Source organism: Panthera pardus, unplaced genomic scaffold, assembly GCF_024362965.1.
Source record: "Panthera pardus isolate Hobbes unplaced genomic scaffold, ASM2436296v1 HiC_scaffold_24, whole genome shotgun sequence".
Lineage (NCBI taxonomy): Eukaryota > Metazoa > Chordata > Mammalia > Carnivora > Felidae > Panthera > Panthera pardus.
In genome coordinates this window covers 26103656-26127926 of record NW_026526810.1, presented here as the reverse complement: position 1 = coordinate 26127926, position 24271 = coordinate 26103656, and the positions used below count along the sequence as shown (strand labels likewise).

General features: G+C 40.0%; 1 protein-coding gene across 1 annotated transcript in view; it reads left to right on the top strand.

The window, feature by feature from the left end:
• The first annotated feature begins 9319 nt into the window (after positions 1-9319).
• Positions 9320-24271, top strand: part of ARIH1 (ariadne RBR E3 ubiquitin protein ligase 1) — a 123998-nt gene continuing 109046 nt past the window's right edge. The window contains exon 1 of the mRNA XM_019441544.2: positions 9320-9811. Coding sequence (XP_019297089.1) covers positions 9443-9811 — 369 coding nt within the window. The 5' untranslated portion in view covers positions 9320-9442. The remainder of the gene's footprint in view (positions 9812-24271) is intronic.

The following is a 24271-nucleotide window of genomic DNA, read 5'->3' as shown; positions in this document are numbered from 1 at the left end:
ATAAAAAAGGTACAGAGAAGAGAAAAGGGTATTTCTAAATCTTATGTATACCCTAAATTTCAGGTATGTGGACCTACTGGCAGTTCCCCAAACAGGTCATGGCTCAAATATGCCATATTCTTTCACACTTACATGCACATACATTCTCCCTTATTTCCAGAACATTATTTTTCCACCACTATTCAGCTCAAGCCACACCCTCCCAGGAAGCCCTCCATAACATCCTTGTCTGTCCTTGTCTGCCTCCCACACTGAGATGCCTGTCTTCTTGCTCCCCTAACATTCAGACCATACTTTATTATAGTACTTACGATATTGTAATGTAATTAATGGTTTGCATGTCTGTTTCCCTCACTAGTCTGTGAGCATTTTGAGAACTGAAATGGTTTAAAAAATTTTTAATGTTTATTCATTTTCTGAGAGAGAGAGAGAGAGAGAGAGAGAGAGAGACAGAGGGAGGGAGAGAGAGAAACAGAGCATGAGTGGGGTAGGGGCGGAGAGAGAGGGAGACACAGAACCCGAAGCAGGCTCCAGGCTCGGAACTGTCAGCACAGAGCCTGACACGGGGCTCGAACTCAAGAACCGTGAGGTCATGACCTGAGCCGAAGTCGGATGCTTAACCTACTGAGCCACTCAGGTGCCCCTGAAATGCTTTTATCTGCTTCCTCTCAACATCTTAGCATAGTGCCTAAAATACTATTGGTGAACAAACAATGGGCTTGTTGAATTAACTAATAAAAACACAAGCATGCAAGAGGAGCACAGCAACATTTTTCAACAATTTGACAGAGGGTGTGTACTCTTCAAAGAGCCATTGCTTTACAATTGACTAATAATCATCTTTGTATACGTTCTCAAGCCTAAAACAAAACACTGTACATTTTCTGTGTCCAATAATGATGAACGTAATGAGTACTTTCACATTGTCAGTTGCTACAGTCCAATGAGGAAAATCCTATTGTTATTCCTATTTTTTTAGATGGGAAAACAGGCTCTTAAGTGGATATAACTTGCTGAGGTCATTCTTACCAAGTGAGGCTTCTTGCTCTGGAGCTTATGGTGCTGCTACACTGTAGCACCTGCCAAAGTTAGTTGAGTGAGAATATCCGCTTCAGTACAATGTACTTCTGTCTGACCCTCTTCACCTGCAACCTCCTACACACACTCACCTAGAAAGAAACAAAGGCTCATGCATGCAGTTTGTTACTGTTCAGCCAAAAAATGTGTCTGAATATGCATAGCTTTGCTTGATGTAAAAATATCTATCAATAACTATGAAATAACCCTTTGGGACTATTCTAATAACATTTATATAGAAGGTAATGATTTAATTTTATTGACCTTTCAAATTCTTTAAAATGGAAGCTCTGTTCGGTGCTTTTGCATTTGAGTGTGTTAAACCACATATCCAGCATGTTAAATTCTCTTTTCAAGAAAGCCAATGTAAAGCAGCTCATTAAGACTTTTGGGCGAGAAGTCATGTATCACAAGCCCTCCATTACTACCTCACTGACGATGTCTGTGAGGGTATAGTTGGAACCACAGAATTGAAAAACCAGTTCTAGCCACATTGCAAAATCACCATAAGGAGTGGCATCTGGTTCCTGGAGCTGGAAGAGGTGACTATGCCTTTTGAATCATGGTTATTGTCTCAGACAAAACAGATGAAAAGACCCCCTAAACCAAAAGAGAGCCAAAGGAAAACTTTTAAAAATGAGACTTTGGGGACAGGTGCACCTTCCAGGTGCTGCTGTCCCAAGATTCCCTCGGTTACTCCAGTCTTCAAGTCCCTAACACATTTCTCTTTTGCTCCCTGCTGCAGTCCTTTACTCACTCATAACCAGACTGCATTGTATCAGGTGTGTCCAATCTGCTGAATTCCAACATCAATCCTCTCTTGCTACAAAGTGTGAGAAGCTGAGGTACCGTTGGGGATGTGAGAGGTGATGTGGGCATTAGCCCTAGAGAAACCTTCCATCAGGAGAGCTGTGGAGGACATGCACATTGGGCCCCCTTCTCCTCCTCCACACAACCTGCAAGTCATGGAGACCTAAAAGAATTAACAGGTAAGAGCACCAACAATGATATAATGTCAACAAGATGTAACACATTTGCAGTAAGAAGACAATAAATATCTATTGGCCTACTGTTTTTGGTTTATGTTAATTCATTTCAACATTATCAAAAACTTGGAAGTGTGTTAGAAATGGGAGATGCATAAACTACTCACATTCTAGGCATCAAGTGCCGGGTTTAAAACGGCTTGGAAAAATAGTAGTCTCTAAGCATGTGGATTAGGTGCTGGTTACGAGTGGCTTGGAAGGATGTAAGGCAGAGGGAACAGCAGATGCAAAGGTATAAAGGTCTGAGAAAGTCCAGCTTACAATGCTTTCTTAGAACACCCCAGTTTAGTAACTTCTGTCTCCTTTAAACTCCTTTAGCATTTACCACCTGTACCATTCTTCTTGCTTGTTATCTCTCTTTGATGTACAGTTACCATTTCTATAACTAACCTTTACATTTACACTTCCCCTTAAGTAATTTGATTTCTTAGGTGGTAGTGTTATTTTTAAAAAATCTCTCCGGAATGCCACTGAAAGGTGCATTGAGCTGGATAAACACTAATAAATAACTACTGATTGATTGACCACACACACACTCATACACAACTTACATATCTTAAGTTTTCATTAAAAATGCTACAATTTGGGGCACCTGCGCAGCTCAGTCAGTTAAGTGTTGGACCCTTGATTTTGGCTCAGGTCATGATCTCACTGTGGGATCAAGCCCCGCATCGGGTTCTGTACCCACATTGAGAAGCCAGCTTGGGATTCTCTCTCTCTCTCTCTCTCTCTCTCTCTCTCTCTCTCTCTCTCTCTCTCTCTCTCTCCTCTTTCTCTGCGTCTCCCCCACTCATGTGCCATGTGCTCTCTCTCTCTTAAAATTAATAAATATTTTTTTAAAATGCTAAGATTGCAGGGGCGCCTGGGTGGCTCAGTCAGTTAAGCGGCCGACTTCGGCTCAGGTCATGATCTCGCGGTCCATGAGTTCGAGCCCCGCGTCGGGCTCTGTGCTGATAGCTCAGAGCCTGGAGCCTGTTTCAGATTCTGTGTCTCCCTCTCTCTGACCCTCCCCCGTTCATGCTCTGTCTCTCTCTGTCTCAAAAATAAACGTTAAAAAAAAATTAAATAAATAAATAAATAAAATGCTAAGATTGCAGCCACAAAAAATAAAGCAGGACTATGTAAATAGAGGATAACACGTTTATTCACTATTCTATTTTTATGACCTATTTCTAAGTAGGAACAAACATTGCATATAGTCAATGTTTATGTTGCCAATCAGTTACAACAGTAGGTTTGATAGCAAACAAATTTTAACAAATTTATAACAAATATAAACACACATTTTATTTTTTATTTTTTAATTTTATTTATTTTGAGAGAGAGAGAGAGAGAGAGAGAAAGTGCACGTGTGAGTGGGGGGAGGGGGCAGAGAGATAGGAGAGAGAGAATTCCAAGCAGGCTCCATGCTATCAATGCAGAGCTGGACTGAGGGGCTGGACAAGAGCTCTACCTCACCAACCACGAAATCATGACCTGAACCGAAATTAAGAGTTGGATGCATAACGGACTAACTGACTGAGCCACTCTGGTGCCCCGGAAGGCACAATTTAGTACAGGAATAAGATCTTATTAAAATTACTGAGAATTGCATGGTAAAAACAGTGGACTTGAACTCTTAAAACCTGGAATCAAAGCTCTGCATCCATTGCGAACTTTGGCAGATTATTTTTCATCTTTGAGCCTTTTTCCTTATGTATTGAATGAAGAATTCCAACTTCACAAGATCACACGGAGTAAATTAAAAACATACACACATCTACTCTCGCATAGAGACTCAATAATATATTTGTTCACTTTTTGCCCATTCATTCGTCCATTCATTCAAATACATCCACAAGGCAACACAACAAACTAGAAATACCGTGAACCACAGAGAAGCATTTCTTTTGAAAACTTTTGTTATAAGACTACTTTTTTCTTCAAGTGGTTAAACCATTAGGACAAACACATTTCCTTTCAGGGGTATGATCATTTGCTATTTTTTGCAGGACTATAATATAAGCACACATTTAGGCCAAATTAATGTGTGTTGCAGTTGCAGAGAACACAGACATTATGGTACATTTTGTACACTTGTCTAATTGCATGAGGGGCACTCTACTTCTAGTGCCAGAATTATCTTACCACCCATTGTAGATAATCACGTTCATGAAATCTTAAGTTCAATAATAGAGTCTTTAGACTCTGTATTCTGGAAGAAAGACAGGGAAGGGTTGTAGTCAGGAATCTCAGTTCTGTCTTGGTTATTAATATCTCTACCAGACTTTTTTTTCTTTAAAGTTTATTTACTTATTTTGAGACAGAGTGTGCATGCACACGCATGAGAGCAGGGGAGGGGCAGAGAAAGAGAGACTCCCAAGCAAGCTCTGTGCTGTCAGTGCAGAGCCTGACCCAGGCTCAAACCCATGAACCATGAGATGGTGACCTGAGCCCAAATCAAGAGTAGGACCTTAACCAACTGAGCCACCCAGGTGCCCAGACTTCTAATGAAGCATATAACCTCAGTTTCCCTAAGCTTTATTTTTTCCACACAAAAGTGGTGTCATAAGATCTATCTCCCAACAATGATATAACACTCAATTGTTGTTTGTAAGTACGCAGACAGATGTTTTTAAACAAATGCAAAGTACTCAATTAGCTTATTAGTCTCTCTCTGCCCTTTTGGTAAAATGTAACCTTACATTTATTTTAAAATTAAAATGTAACTTTTTTACATCTTGCCTCGTAAAACACAACAACTAAAACATTTTTTAAAAAGCAATAAATGCTGCAATAAAATAAACTTTATAAACAAAATGACAAAAGATAATTTCTTTCCATCTATTTTTGGAAAGAGTGTTTTAATTATATTATACAAAAATTTTTGGTGAGGTGCCAAGTAAGGTGACCAACCGAGGCAGTTTGCCTTGGATTTCCCAGTTTTAGCACTAAAAACTCCACAACCTTGGAAACCCGTTCTGTACCAGCTAGGCTTAGTCACCTTAGTGCCCTGCCATTAATTACTAGAGGCTTTTCCATAGCTTACAGCTCTGAACATGTGCCCTTAGAAAAATTCCATGAGTATTTTAATTTCTACATATTTGAAAAGCATTTGCATATCCTTCCTATTGGGATTTCATTCAGTGCCACTTGGTGAGCATATAAATATTTATAGAGTTTTGCTCTGTGAGTAGATATTTAATAAATGTATACTAATATCTTTTGACCTTATTAGAACATGGGGATAAGGGGAGTACCTAATTACCAGTAATGATCCTTTTGGCACCAAGAAAATATTAACTTGCCTATTCTTTTTTCAAGGACCTTGTCATGTTGTTTACAGATTACTGTACTTCTACCTGGTAATCATCACAGCTGAGAAAGCAGTACACCGGCAATACCTTTAAGATCAAGTCATTAAAAAAAACATTGTATGTGGGTCATCACTTGGACAATTTGGGGCCAGAGAGAAGTTGTTATACTGGTTTCCTTAAATAGCTCTATAACCTAACCTGATTCCAAGATAATTTCCAAAATATCAATGGAATGAGTGTTGCTGAAAATCTGGTTAAGAAGGGTTTATCTATGGGGGAGCCTGGGTGGCTCAGTCGGTTAAGCAGCCAACTTCGGCTCAGGTCATGATCTCATCATCAGAGGGTTCCAGCCCCTCATCGGGCTCCGTGCTGATGGCTCAGAGCCTGGAACCTGCTTCAGATTCTACGTCTCCCTCTCTCTCTCTCTCTCTCTCTACCCCTCCCCTGCTCACACTTTGTCTCTCTCTCTCTCTCTCTCGCTCTCTCAAAATAATAAACATTAAAAAAAAAAAAGGTTTATCCATAGAATAAGAGGCCTCAAAATTCAAAAGCATTATGATGTTGCCCAGGATATTGACCAAAAAAGAAGTTATGAGATTATGGAAAAGGTTTCTGAGAAAAAAGCAGACCAGTATTCTTCCTTAGAAAATGGGGATGACTGAGGTCATGTGCATACTTGCATAATTCAAATAAAATCAATTAAAAGGTTATAAATCCAATTGGTTACAATTTTCCCCACAAGATGCAAGGTGACTTATGACACTTTTTTAAAGTTCTAAATTTGAGCATTTAACTATGTGTCAGGTACTACGTCAAGAGCTTTAGATGCATTATTCATTTCATACTCACAGATAATCCCATGAGAATAGGAATTATCCTCCAAAGGCAAACTCAGAAAGGTTCAGTAATTTGGTCAAGGTTATAGACAGCAACTGGAGGGGCACAGGCAAATTCAGGTCTCTTTCCTCCAAAGCCTAAGCTCTTGACCTTTAGTCTGTGCTCCTTCTCAACAATGCTGACATAAACTCTGAAAATTGTATCTTCAGTCCTACGTCCCCATACCTTCTGTCTTGCACATTAGTTAATATAACTGCCTATTTAACATCTCTACCTGGATGTCTAACAAGCATCTGAAATTTAACACGTTTCAGGAAATGGTACATCCATTGACCCAGTTCCTCAAGCCCCAAATCTAATAGGCATCCTTGTTTCCTCTATCAACCCCACAGTCAAGCCATCAGCAAATCTATTAGCTCTACTTTCAAACTATACCTGAAACTATTTCTATCATCTCCACTGTCACATCTCTAGCCCAAGCCATTATCATCATTCACCCAAACTACTGAGATAGCCTCATAATCTCGCCTTTCAGTCCATTCTCTACAAAGCAGCCATAGTTATTTCCTTTTAGCCATTTATTTTTTTAAATGCATATTATATTGTTTCATTCTTGTTAAAAACTTGTTAATGCTTCCCTTTGCAATAATGTAAACTTCTTAAGATAGCCTACAAGGCCCTGCTGTCCCCCTGCCTTTGCCTTGATAGCCCTTCTCTGACTTTATCCCATAACACTCTTCTTTGCTCAGCATGCTTCAGTCACATCAGTTTTTACGATTTCAATTTTCTTTGTGATGTAAAGTTATATACTTTGAGAGGATTTGGAAGGGCAATGGTGAGGGTTTGAGAAAACTGGTGAAGGTTTCAAGAGTTGTCTACAGAGGGAGGGCAATTCAGAAAAATTTAACAGGATTTCTGAATGGTGTTGATGGTTCAGTTGTGCTTGGTGACTAGAATTTAATAATAGAATGCATGTGATTATGCACATATTCCAGTGATGGTCAGCTGCTCCAGTACCAAAGGGGAGGATAAGGATAGTAGGATTCATACAAGGTAGGGGTAGATTGAAAAAAAATGGGGCAAAGGATATGAAGGTACTGACAAGTGTTACTTAATTTTTCTCACACGTATATAGAAATGGGGATGGGGTAGAGAGAAGGGTTGCTAGTGTCCTTAGCCAGCTGTGGCAACAACCTAGAACTACTAAGTAGAAAGAGAATCAAAGGACCAAGACTTACCAGCACTGATGTTAAAAACTTTAATTTACAAATCCTGATTATTTCAGGAAATCTGATTATTTAAACATATATAAAATGGACAAACTAGTAGCTTATTCACATCATTTTAAAAATATATAGAGAGAGAGCAAGCAGGGGAGAGGGGCAGAGGGAGAGAAAGAGAATCTTAAGCAAGCTCCTCTGGAGCTGCACTTGGGCTTGCATGACCCTGGGATCATGACCTGAGCTGAAATCACGAGTCGGATGCTCAACTGACTGAGCCACCCAGGCGCCCCACAGGATTTTTCACTTAAAAACAATAACTTTCCAAAGGGAACCTGTAGTTTGAACAGTAAGATTTATCAGTAAGATAGGAATTCAGATTTTTAAAAATAACTGGCCAATCCTTCAGGGTACCCCCAGAGGGTGCTTTCTCAGGCCTCTTCCTCCTTCAGGACACTTCTCTGGTTCTCCTGTCCTACTTACAAAAATTTAAACCCACTCTTATAATAGCATAAAATGCTCTTATTGTCCTGGCCCCTAACTTGCGTAATAATTTCCCATTTACCCTTCTTTCACTGGAAGCTGCTGAAACGAAACTAGTTTACACCTCCGTGCTTTTGCTTCTATTACTCTCTCAGGCTAAATCATCTTCTGTTGGTCTCAGGCTAGACCTACCTTCTCTGTTAAACTCCTAGCCACCAATCACCACGCAGCTCACACAGCACATTTCTAGATAAGAGACAAGTACTGTCTCTCTGCTATATTTGGTCCTTGTAGGTATTTCTATTACAGCTTGTATTGTGTTATATTGCAATGCATTTTATATATTTTGTAGTACATAACCCATATTATGCATCGTAAAGCATTTTTATGATTGATGTTTTAGGTCACCCGGCCGCTGGAACAGGGCGTTTTCTGTGGTTTTGGTCAAGTTCCTTTCCCTTTGAGCCTCAGATACAAAATGGGTACTGTGGCTCCGTGAAGATGAGAGAGAATGTATGTAAAGCCCTTACATAGTGCTCAATCAAGGAAAGCCATGACTGTTTACATTGCTTAGGGCCCTCAATTGGTAGCTGCTTGCTGAGATGAGTTCAGGAAACGCTCCTCTAAAATGACGTCACTATCGGCGACTTAAAAACCACTGCACGTCTGTACCAGCGTACAGCAGCAGAAGTACTTAAAACGAGGTTCACCTGTCACATAGTTTAGAGGTTCCGCATGAAACAGATTTCCATTTAGTAGCCCGGGCAACAGGAATTTTAGCTCAACAACCGAGGTCTTCCCAGAATATTACTCCAGGGCGAGCGTGAAGTGTCTCTACCGCCGGGTGGGAAGGCCGCCTTCGCTGGATTCAGTGAAGGGGCTGGATCCCTATGGCCTGCGGCGACAACCACCATCGTGTCCAGGGGCCCTTCTCTCGGTGACGACGAGGCCACGGCCTCCTCCGGAACAGGGTCCACCAGTGCCGGTCCACAGAGGGACCGCAGCCGGAACCGAGAAGGCGATTCCCGCGGCGCCGCGCTCCCATAGCCAGGCCGGGCCGTGGGGTCTCCCCACACTCCACGCAGGGGCGGCGGGGCGGGGCGCGGTGACGCCAAGAGGAGTGACGCGACGACGCAGCGCGACGCGGTGACGCACGCCCCTTTGTTGGCTCAGTAGCGGTAGCAGCGGCCGTGGAGGTGGCGCTGGGGACTGTTTTCTCTCGGAGGCCGGAGCGGAGCCGCGTCTGACTGAGGCGGGCGGCAAGCGGCCCCCTCGCTCCCTCCCTCCCTCCTCCGCGCCCTCCCCGCCGCCGCCAGCCGCCAACCGCCAACCGCCGCGCCCGGGGAGGAGCCGCGGCCCGCGGGGCCGGAGCCAGGCCTGCGTCCGGACATCAGCCGGAGCCGGAGCGAGAGCCGGGGCCTCGGCGTCCCCGCCCTCTCCCCGCCTCAGGGCCAGCGTCCGCCGGGCCCTCGCGTGTCGCGCCATGGACTCGGACGAGGGCTACAACTACGAGTTCGACGAGGACGAAGAGTGCAGCGAGGAGGACAGCGGCGCCGAGGAGGAGGAAGACGAGGACGAGGATGAGCCGGACGATGATAACCTGGATCTGGGCGAGGTGGAGCTGGTGGAGCCCGGGCTGGGCGTCGGCGGGGAGCGGGACGGACTGCTGTGCGGGGAGACGGGCGGCGGCGGCGGCAGCGCTCTGGGGCCCGGCGGCGGCGGTGGCGGCGGTGGCGGCGGCGGCGGGCCAGGGCACGAGCAGGAGGAGGATTACCGCTACGAGGTGCTCACGGCCGAGCAGATTCTGCAACACATGGTGGAATGTATCCGGGAGGTCAACGAGGTCATCCAGGTGAGGGTGGCCGCCGCGCTGACTTGACCCGGCCGGACTGGGGAGCAGATTCGGCGGCCTGAGGGGCAGGCTCGGGCCTGCTGCGTAGCCTTGCCCGCTGCCTCCCGGCCCTGTCTCCTCCGCTGCCTCTGCTGGGGATAGAGGGTGTCGAAAGCAGACATTCGCCGGTTAGCCGGGTGTGGGGAGGTGCGCTGGGGGCGGTGCTTTCCAGGTCCTGCTATGGCGGAGGCCTCCGGCCGCCTAAGACTTCTCTTGCGGGCAATTCCTGCCGGTCCCTGGGCCCGGTGTCCTTCCTCTGGCCGGAGGAGCGCTTACAGGGGCGGGGCGGGGCGGAGGACGGGTGGAGAAGAGCAGGAAGAACGGGGCCCCTAAGAGGGTTACCCCGGCTTTCAGGCTCGCTTGAGCACTTTTGGAAGGGGTTGGAGTAGGCCTAAGAGCAGTTTGGTGTACGGTTGCCCCAAGTGGGCACCAGTTAATAAAGAAATGGATCTGCTTGGCAGTCTTAAGTGCCTACTTAAAGGTGGGGGAAGGGAACTGTTTCTCGGAAGAGGTGCTGATGGGCCTTCTTTTCTGATGTTGAGGCTTCTGCCTGTATCTCTTTATCAGTCTTTGCTGTTTGCTTGGGACCTAACTGCTACTTTTTCCAGAGGTAGCGTAGGATTTACTTGAAGCTGATGGAATGGTTACTGCAGATTGCATACCCAGCTTTGCAGCTAAAACAACAAAATGCAGTGTTACTGTCTAATATTAGACAAGACTCTATTGTGAGTTAGAAAGTAGAGACTTTCTGCTTCTGGACTCTCTGATAATTTTTATTTCGTGGTGAGTAGGCTTGGTTTAAGTTGATAACCACAATCCATTTAGCCTCGTGGGTCAGATTTTGTATTTTTGAGCTTTAGGAAATCAAAAGTTTACATTTGTTTGGGGAAAAAAAACCAGTTATGATGAGAGGTCAGGGATATGACCGAAGAATAAAAACGAAGTCTTGATTCAGCGCAACTTTTAGAAAACATTAGTTACAAGTAAGGGGACTATACATACGAGCAAGTTACTGTTGCCTTGTATGTCAGTCATTACTTTTTTTTTTTTTTTTCTCCCTTAGAATTGGTTGGTTAATATTCACTGACAAATTGGCAGTAGTATGTCACTGCCTACTTGTTCAGTTTGCATGATTAACAGATTTTTACAGTATTGTCTAGTAAGCAGCACTTCCAATTGAACCATCTCTTCAGGTTCATTTGAAGACCGTATTTTGAGGACTAGTAAAAAATATCTGATCTATAATGTTAGTATTGAACTGTGGAAATCTCAAACTTTCATATAGATATTGCAGCCTAAGGAGGAAATGGAAGGGATGTAGAAGGAAGATAAGCTTTATTGCTCTTTTTCTGATTCTAAAAATATGACAGCTTATGCCACTAAATTGACTTTTTTCTTTTTTTTGAGGAAATTAAAAGAATTTAGAGTAAGACCCTGAATTCTCTTTTTATTTACAACTGCATTATATAAAATCTAAAATTTTCAAACTTATCTAGCTTATTGGCATTTTAATTAGCTTAAAAAACTCATGGATAATGGATATTTATTGTTTAACCTTTTAACTTATTTGTTTTCATGTAGTAAATCTCATCCAACTTTTTCAGCTCTTAGGTGTGTCTCAATCACTAAGGCCAAACCATGCAAGTTCTTTATAGGACTTCTGGAACAGAGATGTAGCTAATGCATATGACATCATTCTTTCTTTGTTAGTTTAGGGAGGAGAGAATAAACGCAGATGAACTGAGCTAATAGGGACTATAAAATACTAGGGGTTTTTTTTTTAGGTGTTCTTTTACCGTGTTTCCATGCCCGATTTTTGAAAACTGTCTTTTTTCTAGTCAACTTCATGTTAAGGATGCTCTTAAATGGAATTCCAGAATATATAAATATCTATTCCTTGTTAGGTTTCTATTTCACAATATCAGTAAATCAAAGAATAAGATTTATCTCAGACCATTTTTTCTCCAAATGGTATACTTCTGAACCAGGCTTTGGTTATAGTATGGGTTTGTTATGTTAATAGGTTTAAAAAGTTATACTGGTAAGGCATGCACACTGTAAGAAAAAACTGACTAGGCAAGGGGGAAAAAAAAAGATTAGATCTACACCAAGAGAGATGCACCAAAATTTAAACTGTAGTTATCTCTCCAGACCTCTGGGTGAGCTATACATATTTTTCAATAGCAACAGAATCATACCATATGCTCTATGTTTTCAGTAAAAAAAAAAGCAGGTTACAAAAACAGAAGGAATCTCAACTTTCTCTTAATAACTTTTTCCAGTGTTTACATGATTACGGATCTAAAGTAATTTATCTAATCCATCTATTATTATTGGCCTTCCTTTATTTTCCAGTTTGTGGCTTTTATAAACTTCATTGGTAATATCCTCTTAGATAAATCTTTGAATGTGTTATTTTCTTAGGATAAATTGAATTTCTGAGTCAAATGATGTGGTTATTTTCAAGGCATTTGATACGTACTACCTATCACATTGTTTTCAGAAAGGTTATATTAGTTTCCCCCGACCAGTCGGTTCTTGATTGGGATAAAACAGTCATCATTTAAAAAATTTCCTTCTTTAAAAAAACAAAACACGAAGTAGAACTTTTAACATGTTTATTAGGTGTTGGTTTTTCTTTTGTAAATTGCCCTTTGCTTTTGCTCATTTTGCTCCCTTTTGGGGGATTTTTTTCTTTTATTGATTTATAAGATCCCTTTATATTTCCTGAAGTTTTAAATATCAGTTGTCTAGGTTTTTCAATTAAAAAAAAATGTTTAATGGGGCCATAAGTTTTAAGTTTATCAAGTTAAAAACCATTGTTTTACTTAGTTCACATTAGAGAGCTTACTGTTAATTCTAAAAAATTTAAATCTTCTGCTCTCTAATGCTACTTTCCAATATGAAATCAAGTATGTTATTGAATTTGAAAATGAATTTGCAGGAGAAAAAGATTGAAATTTGAAAAGATTGCCAAATTTAATTTTTCCTTGGGAATTTGATTACTACTTCTGGGAGAGTAGTTCTGGGCAACAGGAGATTAATACTGTTATTTGTAGATATCTGCAGTGTAGTTTTAGCTTAACAGTTTTTCTTTTAGAATACTCTTGGTTTTCTAGCTTTCTGTAACTCTCTTGTTATAGTTTAATTTGGCCTTGTTATATTTAAATCCTTTGTGGCTACCTGCATTATCTTGTGGACTTCAAGAAAAGATCAGGGATTTTTTTTAAACCTATACCAGTGATAGAGAAGTACTTAAAGCCCTTAACTACCCAACTGTATTTACTTAACTAGTATAGTTAAACAGTGGCTTTCTAATGTAATTACTAGTAGCTTGATAATTTATTAAACACTACACAGTTCTGCAGTTGAAGGTGTTTATACTTGCTGTTTTGTGTTTCCACAACATTATTCAACAAATGTTGGTTGTGCTTGTGTATGTATGCTAGTCACTGTTGAGTAGATAGAGGACATGGTTCTTGCCTAAGGAGCATATAGAAATGGGGAACATAGAGGTCCTTGGGCTTCATTCCCAGAGATTGTTGTTCATTAGTTAAGTCTGAGTTGGAGCCTGAGCATTTATATATTTTTAGCTGCTCCAATGATAGTTCTCAGCTACTGGAATAGTCATAGTTCATCTACTGTCATGATTTTGACTCATTCAGGGAGAATGAGTAGAGTGAGAAGGGCAGTACCCTTAGGAATACCACTTTTAAAGAGTGTGCTGCAGAAGAGGAGCATGGGCTGATGGATGTGAGTGGTCACAGAGAAGGTATAAAGATGTGGGTGGGTGGGTGTCTTGCTATTATAAGATTATGCTAAATGACCTGTTTTAAAGACAACAGATATATCATCTTTTCAGGGGGAACTTTCTTTTGACTATTGATTTTAAGTCTTTAATTCTATTTCACCTATTTATGTATTTATCTAATTAAAAGACTTAATTAACTTCTAAGGTGTGGTTTCAAGCATAAATTGAGAAGCAGTGTATTTCAGTTTACTGGCTCAGGAGTCAGTTCTAGCCTTGACTTTTCCTCCAGATGGTAAGTTTTGTTTACATATCAGAACCTTCAGTTTTTGTTTGCTTTTTTTTTTTTTTTTCAATCTGGGAAATTAAGGGAGTTGAAATATTAGATTGCCCCCTTTTTTTTTTTTACATTGGTGTTTTGTTTATCTAAAATCCTCGTAAAACCTCAGTTAATTGGAGATGCTCATTGTTTCCAAGAAATGAATTCAAGTGTGCATATTATCGAGATGAACTTAAATTGTTTAACTATTTGAATGGTGGAAGAGGGAGAGGAAGGGGCGACTGTGTGTATCTTGAAGCTATTAAGGTGTTTGGTTTATTTCTCTTGAACTTGAACTATTTTTTCCCAGCTAATCTCCTTGAACTTACTTGAGCTGTAGGTTTTAAATTACATTAATTCTTATTAAGTCACTTATGGCAGTAGTCCTGTGAATAAAACTGGCGGGAGGGGTGGTGTCCAGCAGTCTGTTTAAATGAACATTTCAGGTGATGCCGATGCAAGCCAAAGTTTGAGAACCACTGATCTAGTTGGAATATACTACAGAAGTGAGTTAATGATGGAAGGCAAATTGTTTAAGAAACTAATAAAAGGAAAATTTCAAGAGCATGGACAACACTTACTGGGCTAATCAATTGGGAGGGGATTTGTCATCGTTACCGCTATCCTTCAGATAAAGTGGTCTTTTTTTTTTTTTTTTTTTTTGAGAGAGAGAGAGAGAGAGAGAGAGAGAGAGAGAGACAGAAAGAGCACAAGCCAGGGGAGGTGCAGAGAGAGAGGGAGACAAAGAATCTGAAGCAGGCTCCAGGCTCTGAGCTGTCAGCACAGAGCCTGGGATGTGGGGCTCAAACTCTCAAATTGCGAGATCATCACCTGAGCTGAAGTCAGACACTTAACTGACTGAGCCACCCAGGCGCCCCTGAAGTGGTCTTTACTCAGTTATTTCAAACATGCATACCAAACTAGTGGCCTCTTAACATTCTAGATTAGAACCCTTGGTTTTCCTTCCACCTTTTCTTACCCCCTGGGTTTTATTCTTTTCTCTTTCTTTCTCTTTCTTTCTTCCTTTTTCTTTCTTTCTTACAAACATAACTGAGATTCTTTATTTAATACATTGGAAAGGATTTAAGGTTTTGAATACTGTAAATGCTCCTGTTTAATACTGTACTAAATGTTGAAAATATGAGAAGACATTCTCAAGGAGTTGATGATCTCTTTGAATTTAGACACTCAAAGCTATTAGGGTCAGTAAGTTGTTTAATCAAGTGTTAGGTCAGTAAGTTGTGCTAACTGGGAAGTAATAGATATTCATGGAAGAGACATCTGTGGGTGTTATCTGGAAGATGGCTAGGATTTGGATAGATAGGAAAGAGGGATAGGAAGCCATTTTAAGAAATTGAATGAAGTGAGAAGGAGGAGGGTGTCAGGATAATGGTGAGGTCTGCTAAAGTGGAACAGAGTTTATTAACTGTGGGTGATAATGTTGCAGAAGCTGGGAGGTTTGATGATCTGAAGAAAGGTAGTCAGAAGCCATCAGGTTAGATTCCTTTATTTTGGGTTTGACCTGTGGTAACTGTATGTATTAGTTATCTTTAACCCTGTATTTCCCCAAAACTTAGTGGCTTGAGAACAACGCTTATTATCTCACAGTTTCTGTGAGTCATGATTCTGGGTACAGCTGAGCTGGGTGCCTCTGGCTCAGGGTCTCTGTTAAGGGCTGCAACCAAGGTATCAGCTGAATTGCAGTTCTCAAGGCTTGACTTGGGGAGGATCCCCTTCGATGCTCACTCATGTGGCTGTTGTCAGGCCTCAGGTTTTCACTGGCTGGTTGTTGCCCGGAGACCTAAGTTCCTTGCCATGTGGTCTTCTCCAGAAAGGGGCTATAACACAGTTCCCTTCCCTCAGAATGAAGAGTCTGACTGAGAGCCTCCAAGATGGAAGCCACAATCTTTTTATAACTTCATCTTAGAATTGATATCTCATCACTTTGTTATATTTTACTTGTAAGTGAATAACTGTATCCACATGTTCAGGAGGGGATTACACAAAAGTGTGAAGACCAAGAGGTGGGTATCTCTGGGGCCATCTTAGAGGTTCTACCATCTTGTGTGTGTATGCATCTATATTTGGCTTAGTCAGGAGGTGAAGGACAACCATGTATAATGTTTATCTGTCCGGTCAATTTATATACAAATGGGAGGGCATAGTAGTTTGGATTTTTTATTTTGGATTAACTAGAAATTGTTTGTATTTGGCTCTTTAGAGAGCAGTATTGTATCTTTAAATGATAAACATTCCTAATTACTTTTCAATGGCTAAGATTTAAAAGAATAGTTTCCAGTCTCTTAGAATTGGCAGGAATTTGAGATTCTTCAGTCCACCAAATTTTTTTTTTTTTTTTTTTTTTTTTTTTTTTTTTTTGCTTTACCTACATAGTGGGATCATCTGGGGATTTTTTCACACTTTTAATTTCAGTTGCAAGAAATAATACAGAGCGATCCCATGTACACTTTATTGATTTTTTGCAGTAACATCTTGCAAAACTATATCATAATGTTACAACCAGTAGATTGACATTGACACAGTATTCAGATTTCTTTCCCTGAGACTTTTAAAAATTTATTTATTATTTGAGAGAAAGAGAGATACACACACAGATTGAGCGAGGGAGGGGCAGTGAGAGGGAGACACAAAATCTGAAGCAAGCTCCAGGCTCTTGGGTGTCAGCAAAGAGCCTGACACAGGGCTCTAGCTCTAGCTCACAAACCTAGAGATCAAGACCTGAGCCTAAGTCTGATGTTTAACCAACTGAGCCACCAAGGGGTCTCTCCCTGAGATTTTTTTTAAATGCAGGCACTCAGGCCCCACCCCAGACTAAGCAGATGGGTCTCTGGGAGTTTGGACCAGACACTGTGATTAATATTCCCTGGATTACTTTTTTTTTTTTTTTAATGTTTCTTTTACTTTTTTTTTTTTAATATATGAAATTTATTGTCAAATTGGTTTCCATACAACACCCAGTGCTCATCCCTAAAGGTGCCCTCCTCAATACCCATCACCCACCCTCCCCTCCCTCCCACCCCCCTCCCTGGATTTACTTTAATGCACACCCAGGGTTGAGAGCCCCTGTTCATGTCCATTTCGTCTCTGTAATATTCCGATCTCTGCTTAGCTACAAATTAAGTGACAGTGAACTGTTTTGTGATGTAGCCTATTCCAAATTTAACTCTTGATTTTGTTTTTAAATGAAATTAAAAGTCTGCTTGCTGCTGTTGTGACTTTTACCTATGGTTCCTAGGATCACCCTTTGGATAAATTTTTTTTCTTAATGTAATTATTGTTTTGGAAGCTTTTCTTCCTTGAAGGAACAACTTTTCTTCCTGAAGTTAATCTGTCCCTCTTTCGTTGTTCCTAGTACAACAATGAACCTATATTTTTGATAATGTACATTGCCTGCTTTTCTATTTTCTTTAGACTCTTATTTATCTATTTTTTTTTAATGTTTATTTTTGAGTGAGAGGGAGATAGAGTGCTAGTAGGGGGAGGGCAGAGAGAGAGGGAGACACAGAATCCAAAGCAGGCTCCAGGCTCTGAGCTGTCAGCACAGAGCCTGATGTGGGGCACGAACCCATGAACCACGAGATCATGACCTGAGCTGAAGTCAGACACTTAACTGAGCCACCGAGACACCCCTAGACTCTTTCTTCTAATAGGTAGTGTCGCAGGCCATAATTTTGCTAAGACCTTAACAATATATAGGTCATCCTTTGTATGTTATCATACTGTTACTGTATAGCTTTGTTGAATAGTTTAATTATTCCCATTAAATGATGGAATAAATACGAGAATGAGAATTTATTTGGGCTGATTTTTTTGGGATGATCACTTGTGAGAGAATGATTTATAATCAGAGGCTCCTAATTTGGGATAGCTGTATCCTTTGGGGCCTATAGAGATAGTAGTGACAGTTTTTGCCTTTTTTTCCCCCCATGTTTTAAAAAACTTAATATATTTAAAACAGCAAAACAAAACTCCCCAAATGAGTTAAAATGTGGGCCACTGTTGTGTCTTCAATTCTAAAAAAAAATAGCACATCATAGAGTCAGTAGGTTTCTACAATCATATGTGAAATTCTAAATTTTTGCTTTATTCCTAAATTTTCATTTACTCAGCGATAAGGGGTCATCTAGCTTTATATTGAGTAATGTCTCATTTCTGATGTATCTTGGTGCTTATAAGGTGCCCAATTGGTATTTGCATTAAACGGATGGGTAGTTTGTATCTCAGAAGGCAGTTTAAGAAATTCTTACTGAGTTAGCTGCTCTGGTAGATTAACTTTTCAGAGTTCTACTTTCTTCATTTCTAAAAATGAGAATGCTAGTATTAAGATCAAAAGGTTGTAAGGATTTGAATGAGAAATGCCAAATACTGTACTAGGAATTGTGTGTGTGTGTGTGTGAGTGTGTGTGTGTGTGTAAGTTTATTTATTTATTTTGAGAGAGAGACAACACGATTGGGGGAGGGACTGAGAGCAGAGGAGAGAGAGAATCTGAAGCAGGCTTTGCACTGTCAGTTTGGAGCCTAATGCCGGGCTTGAACCCACAAATGGTGAGATCATGACTTGAGCCAAAACCAAGAGTCAGAGGCTTAACCGAGTGAGTCACCCAGGCACTTATGTAAATTTTTTTTTTTCTTAATGTAAACATTGTTCAATAGCATTTTTCATTTTTGCTGTGTTCCATTTAAAGGAAGTGTCACAAGTGACCTGACACTTAATACATTTTGGCAAAAAGTACAGCAGATAATGAAGTATTAGGTAACATTTCCTTATAACTAAGACATTTGTTTAGACAAAGCTAAGAATAGCTATAATTTCAGACACTTCTCCCCAGGCTTGTTCTGCTATCTCCTTTGAAACTGTCATACTTCTAATTCAAATATTAACAGGCTCTAATTACTTGGTAATATATCCTTCCTCTTAATCAAAATTGTACATTTTTTTAGGGATTGAGTATAAGCTAGAGACTGAGAAGTATTTTCTGATTCTTAGCAAGTATTTACAAGTCAAAATCTGTAACATGGGCACTTGAGTTGACATTTGTGACATTTTGAACAGGTATTTCTCTGAAACCCATTTGAAACCCAAATTTACTGCATTCTCTCCTTAAGGCTCTTCTTTCTTTGACTGATTTACAAATGAACCGTTCTTGAAATTTGAGAGTCACCCTTAATTTTTTTTTTTTCTGCGTTTCATATATCCAATTAGCCCTGATCAAGTTACCTCTGAAATTTGTTGTTGTTTTTGTTTTTTTAATGTGTATTTATTTTGAGAGAGAGAGACAGAGTGCAAGCAGGGGAGGAGTAGAGAGAGAGGGAGAGGCAGACTCTGAAACAGGCTCCAGGCTCTGAGCCGGCAGCACAGAGCCCAATGCGGGGCTTGAACCCACGAACCGCAAGATCATGACCTCAACCAAAGTTGGATGCTTAACCGACTGAGCCACCCAGGCATCCCTGAAATTTGTTTTAAGTTATTCCTAATTGTTATACTAACTAATCCTAATTTAGGGCCTCTTTTTGCCTCACTGTCTCCAGGCTTCTAGTTTATGTCATATTACCAAATACAAATATAGTAGTCATTTTCCTGCTTAAAAAAAACTTCCCTGTCCACCCCTTCCCTCCCCTACTATTATAAGTCTAGTCCAGATTCCTTAATATGGCATTCACGGCTTCCCCATCTTGATGTCAGCTGATTTCTCTCAGTGTCAGCTGCTATTGTTCCTGATTCTTCTACCACCCCCAACTGCACTATTTATAATTTCTCTTTCTTCTTACTGCTCTTTGTTGAGGTTATAATTTCTTAATATATAATACATATTTATGTTTTCTTAAATTTGCTCATTCTCCTCCCTCTTCTGATACTCTTTCTTCTCTTAACTGCCTGTTGTGCTTCTATTCAGACCCTGCTCAGATATTACCAGATCTCTTACCATGTCCTCCTTCGATACCTTTCTAGTGCTTCCTTGTCTATGTTTGCATAGCATTTCATGGGGATGTTGCTACAGCCTGTGTGAGGTTGTAATATAGCCATCCCAATACTTAAGTCTCTTCAACTAGCTAGGTATGAGGGTTTTGAGTGTGAGAGCTGAATCTTCTTCATCCGTAGTGTGTGGCACACCAGCAGTCTTTGCCATCGTAGAAACTCAGTAAATGCTTGGTTTGTCCCTACCTAGTAAACGCTTGCTTCCTCAGTTTCCTTACCTGTAAACCAAAGGGAGCCAGATAAGATTTCTTTTGGCACTAATAAATTATTTTATGATTTGTAGATAATGCCACAGTGATAGAGTGTAAGAAGTAAGAAAAAAATGTTTAAATTCCAAGAGGACAAACTTTTTAAGGCCTCTGAATATATAGCAACACTTTTAAAGTTTATTATTTGCGGGGCGCCTGGGTGGCTCAGTCGGTTAAGTGGCCGACTTCAGCTCAGGTCATGATCTTGCGGTCCGTGAGTTCAAGCCCCGCGTCGGGCACTATGCTGACAGCTCAGAGCCTGGAGCCTGTTTCAGATTCTGTGTCTCCCTCTCTCTGACCCTCCCCCGTTCATGCTCTGTCTCTGTCTCAAAAATAAATAAACATTAAAAAAAAAAAGTTTATTATTTGCATGTTGTTCCCTGCCACTTTATATGAACTGACAGTGATTTAAAAAAATTGAGCCACTAATGCTGTAGTTCTCAAAGTATGGTCCATGAGAGCAAAACCATTGTATGATAATACTAAGACTTTTGCCTTTTTTAATGTGTTGACTTCTGTGCTGATGGTGCAGAAAGCAGTGGGTAGGTAAAACCTTGGAAATGCTAGCACATAAAATAAGTGGCACCCCAAAATACTAGTAGTTACTGTATCTTCACCTGTACACACAGTAAAGAAAAATTTTTCATTTGTTCTGGATGAAGTAGTAAAAGTTATTAGTTTTATATTTTATCCTTTACACATCTTTTTTATAGCTTAGGTGGCAAAATTGGATATGCATGAAGCACTTGAGCATACTAAAGTTACAGAAGTTGTCTTGAAGATACACTTTTGTGCAGTTTTGTGAGCTGTACAAGTCACGTGTTTGATGGAACACCATTTTTTTCTTGAAATAATGACTAGTTATTTAGACAAATGGCAAACATATGGTAAATGTTTCTCCAAATGAATGAAGTACACCTGTTATTTAAAGGAAGACTGCTTACATTATATTGCCAATGATAACATTTTTTAAGTTTGTAAGTGAAAATTAGAATTTTGGAACACTTATGTTTGCCACTGTGAGACTGACAGCTTTCTAATACTTAAAAAGTTCTGATGGAATACTGTGTAATAAAATATATCAATATTTGGAAGATCCATGTAATTAACATAATGAATCAATATTTTCCAAATGACCAATTTTCCGTTGACCAATTACAATACTTCACAACCATGCCTTGGTAAGTGGTCCGTTAAGAGTACAAGATAGACCACCAGATTTTAATATAAGAGTATGAAAAGTTCTTTGACATGGTTTCAGATTCTACCTTGTGACCAGCCTTTAAGAAACAACCATGTTTTTGGGGTGCCTGGGTGGCTCTGTTGGTTAAGTGTCTGGCTCTTGATTTTGGCTCAGGTCCTGATCTCATGGTTCATGGGATTGAGCCCGCATTGGGCTTTGCTCTGAGAGTGTGACGCCTGCTTGGAATTCTCTCTCTGCCTCTCTCTCTCTGCCTGCCCCCTCACACTCTCTCAAAATAAATAAATAAACTTAAAAAAAAAAAAAGAGCTACTTTTTGAATTTTGGCTTAATATCAAAAAGAATATCCATAATTAACTGGAAAGCCTATGAAAGTGCTCCTTTTTATTTTATTTTTTTGAGTAATCTGTACACTCAATGTGGGGTTCGAACTTACAACCCCAAAATCAAGAGTCACGTGCTGTACCAACTGAGCCAGCCAGGAGCCCCAAGTGCTCCTCTTTTTTTTCAAAATACTTACTTTATGAAGCCACATCTTTTTTATTCTTCAAATAAAACAGCATATCCAAGAGACAATGCAGTAGCAGATATGAGAACCCAGCTATTTTCTATTTAGCCAGATATTGAACACTTTCAAACTTGTGAAATAGTGCACTCTTCTCACCCCAGCTTTTTTGTGTCAGAGCATATATTTATTTTCATAAAAGTGTTTTTTTGTGTTAATCTATACTGGGATCTATTTCTGTTATCTTAATGAGTTAGTAAATATTTTTAAAATTTTGTTTTAGTAGCTAGTGGTAAATATTGATAGTTATAACCCACATAAACAAAACTCTTTGGCATCCTCAATAATTTTTAAGGTGAGAGGGAGTTCTGAGACCAAACAGATTGAGAATTGTTGCTCTGATATTATGAAATATTTCTGAGTTGTTAAGAAAAAGTCATGTTGGCCTTCAAACAGAACTATGACTAACCACGCTACTTGAATTTATTATTAATTAGCAGTAGTTTATAAATTACAAGTTATTACTGATCTGAAACTTTTATTTATAAGCTATGGTAGATGCTCTGAGTGGTATTAACAGAAATATTAGCCTCTATAGTTAAATAAAATCTAGGAAATATGAACCATAAGATATGACTAGTAGGGGAAAGATGTTGGAAATGGGATGAGAGGCTTAATTTTTTCAAGGAAGAGCTAGTAGAGATACCACTTGACACATCCCAATTGTTAGTTTGTTTATATTCTGATTTTTTACATTAGAATGAAAGCCATGTGAGAGCAGGACTTTGCTTTATTCATTGCTGCAGTCCCCGTGCCCACAACAGTACCTGGCACATATTAGGTACTTAGTAAATATTTTTTTACGTACTTTTATTTCAATTCTGTTTCAAAGAATATTTTGTTATGTATATAATTTTAGGTTGTAGTTGTTTTCTTTCAGTATCTGTTGTTTTCTGGCTTCCATTGTTTGTGGTGGGAGAAGGCTTAATGAAGTCTTTAATCTGAGTGTTTGAGGGACTTTTTACTTTGTGTCTAGTGGTTTTCTTTGTTATTATCTCACTTTGGGTTTTCAGATCCTTTCAGATCTGTGGAGGTGATGTCTTTTATCAGTTTTGGAAATTCTCAGCTCTGCCTTCATCCCCTTTCCTTCTGAAACTTCAGTTACACTTAGCTTAAAGCTTTTTGTTATGTGCCATATGTGTTTAGTGCTCTTTTGTGTATCTTAACATCCTCTTTTCTCTGTTTCAGATTAGGTAATTTCTATTGATTTATCTTCTGGGTCTCTAAATCTGTCTTTTCCTGATCTGATTTTTTTTTTTTTAATGTTTATTTATTTTTGAGAGAGAGAGTGCGGGTGCACGTGAGTCGGGGAGGGGCAGAGAGAGAGGGAGACAGAGGATTCAAAGCAGGCTCTGAGCTGACAGTAGAGAGCTCAATGCGGGACTCGAACCCATGAATCATGAGATTATGACACTTTACCGACTAAGCCACCCACACGCCTTCTTGATCCAATTCTTAATTTGTTTGTATTTTTTTAATTTATTTTATTTTAGAGAGCATGAGCAGAAAAGGGGGGGGGAGAGAAAGAGAAATAATTTTTTTAAGCAGCAGGTAAAGGTTTATTAGAGTGTAAGAAAGTAAGAATGGTGTGAAAGCTCTCCTTGCAGAGAGGGCATTTGAAGGTGAATACCAAGAGAGAGAGAGGGAGGGAATGAGAATGTATCTTAAGCAGGCTCCACGCTCAGCATGGAGCCAGATGTGTGGCATGATCCCACGACCCTGGTATCATGACCTGAGCTGAAATCAAGAGCCGGATGGATACTCAACTGACTGATCCATCCAGGTACCCCTCTGATGTATTTTTTAATTCTAGAGTTTCCATTTGATTCTTTTCTGTAGATGCTAATTTTATGGTGACTTCTTTTCATCTGTTTTCTCTAGCATATTAATCATTTATTCTTACAAGTTTTGTCAGCTAACTCCAGTAACTGTTAGTTTCTTCATATATATTTTTTTTCTCTTAGTTTTTGATCATGTGTTCATGTCATTTGACATACTTTTGATTTCATGCTGTATGTTGTGTATAAAGTATTTTAGGGATTCTGGATGATGATAGATTTCTCCACAGAGGATTTTCATTCTTTCTTCTGTTCAGTGGGTAGAGTGAATGGTCTCCTTAATCCAGTCAGGCTGAGTTTTAGCCCTGTTCAGTTTCAGTCTCTCTCTAATCTGCCTCTGGCCCTTCAACTAAGAACCTGCTGTATTCTCAGCAGTCCCTCTCCTAGGGATCTCAGACTTTAATCATCGACTCCCTAGACTGCTGGAAGCACCACTTTGGTTTTCAGAGACTTTAACATTAGATTTTTAGTCTTGGCCCCATTTTTAGTCCAAGGATTGAGCAG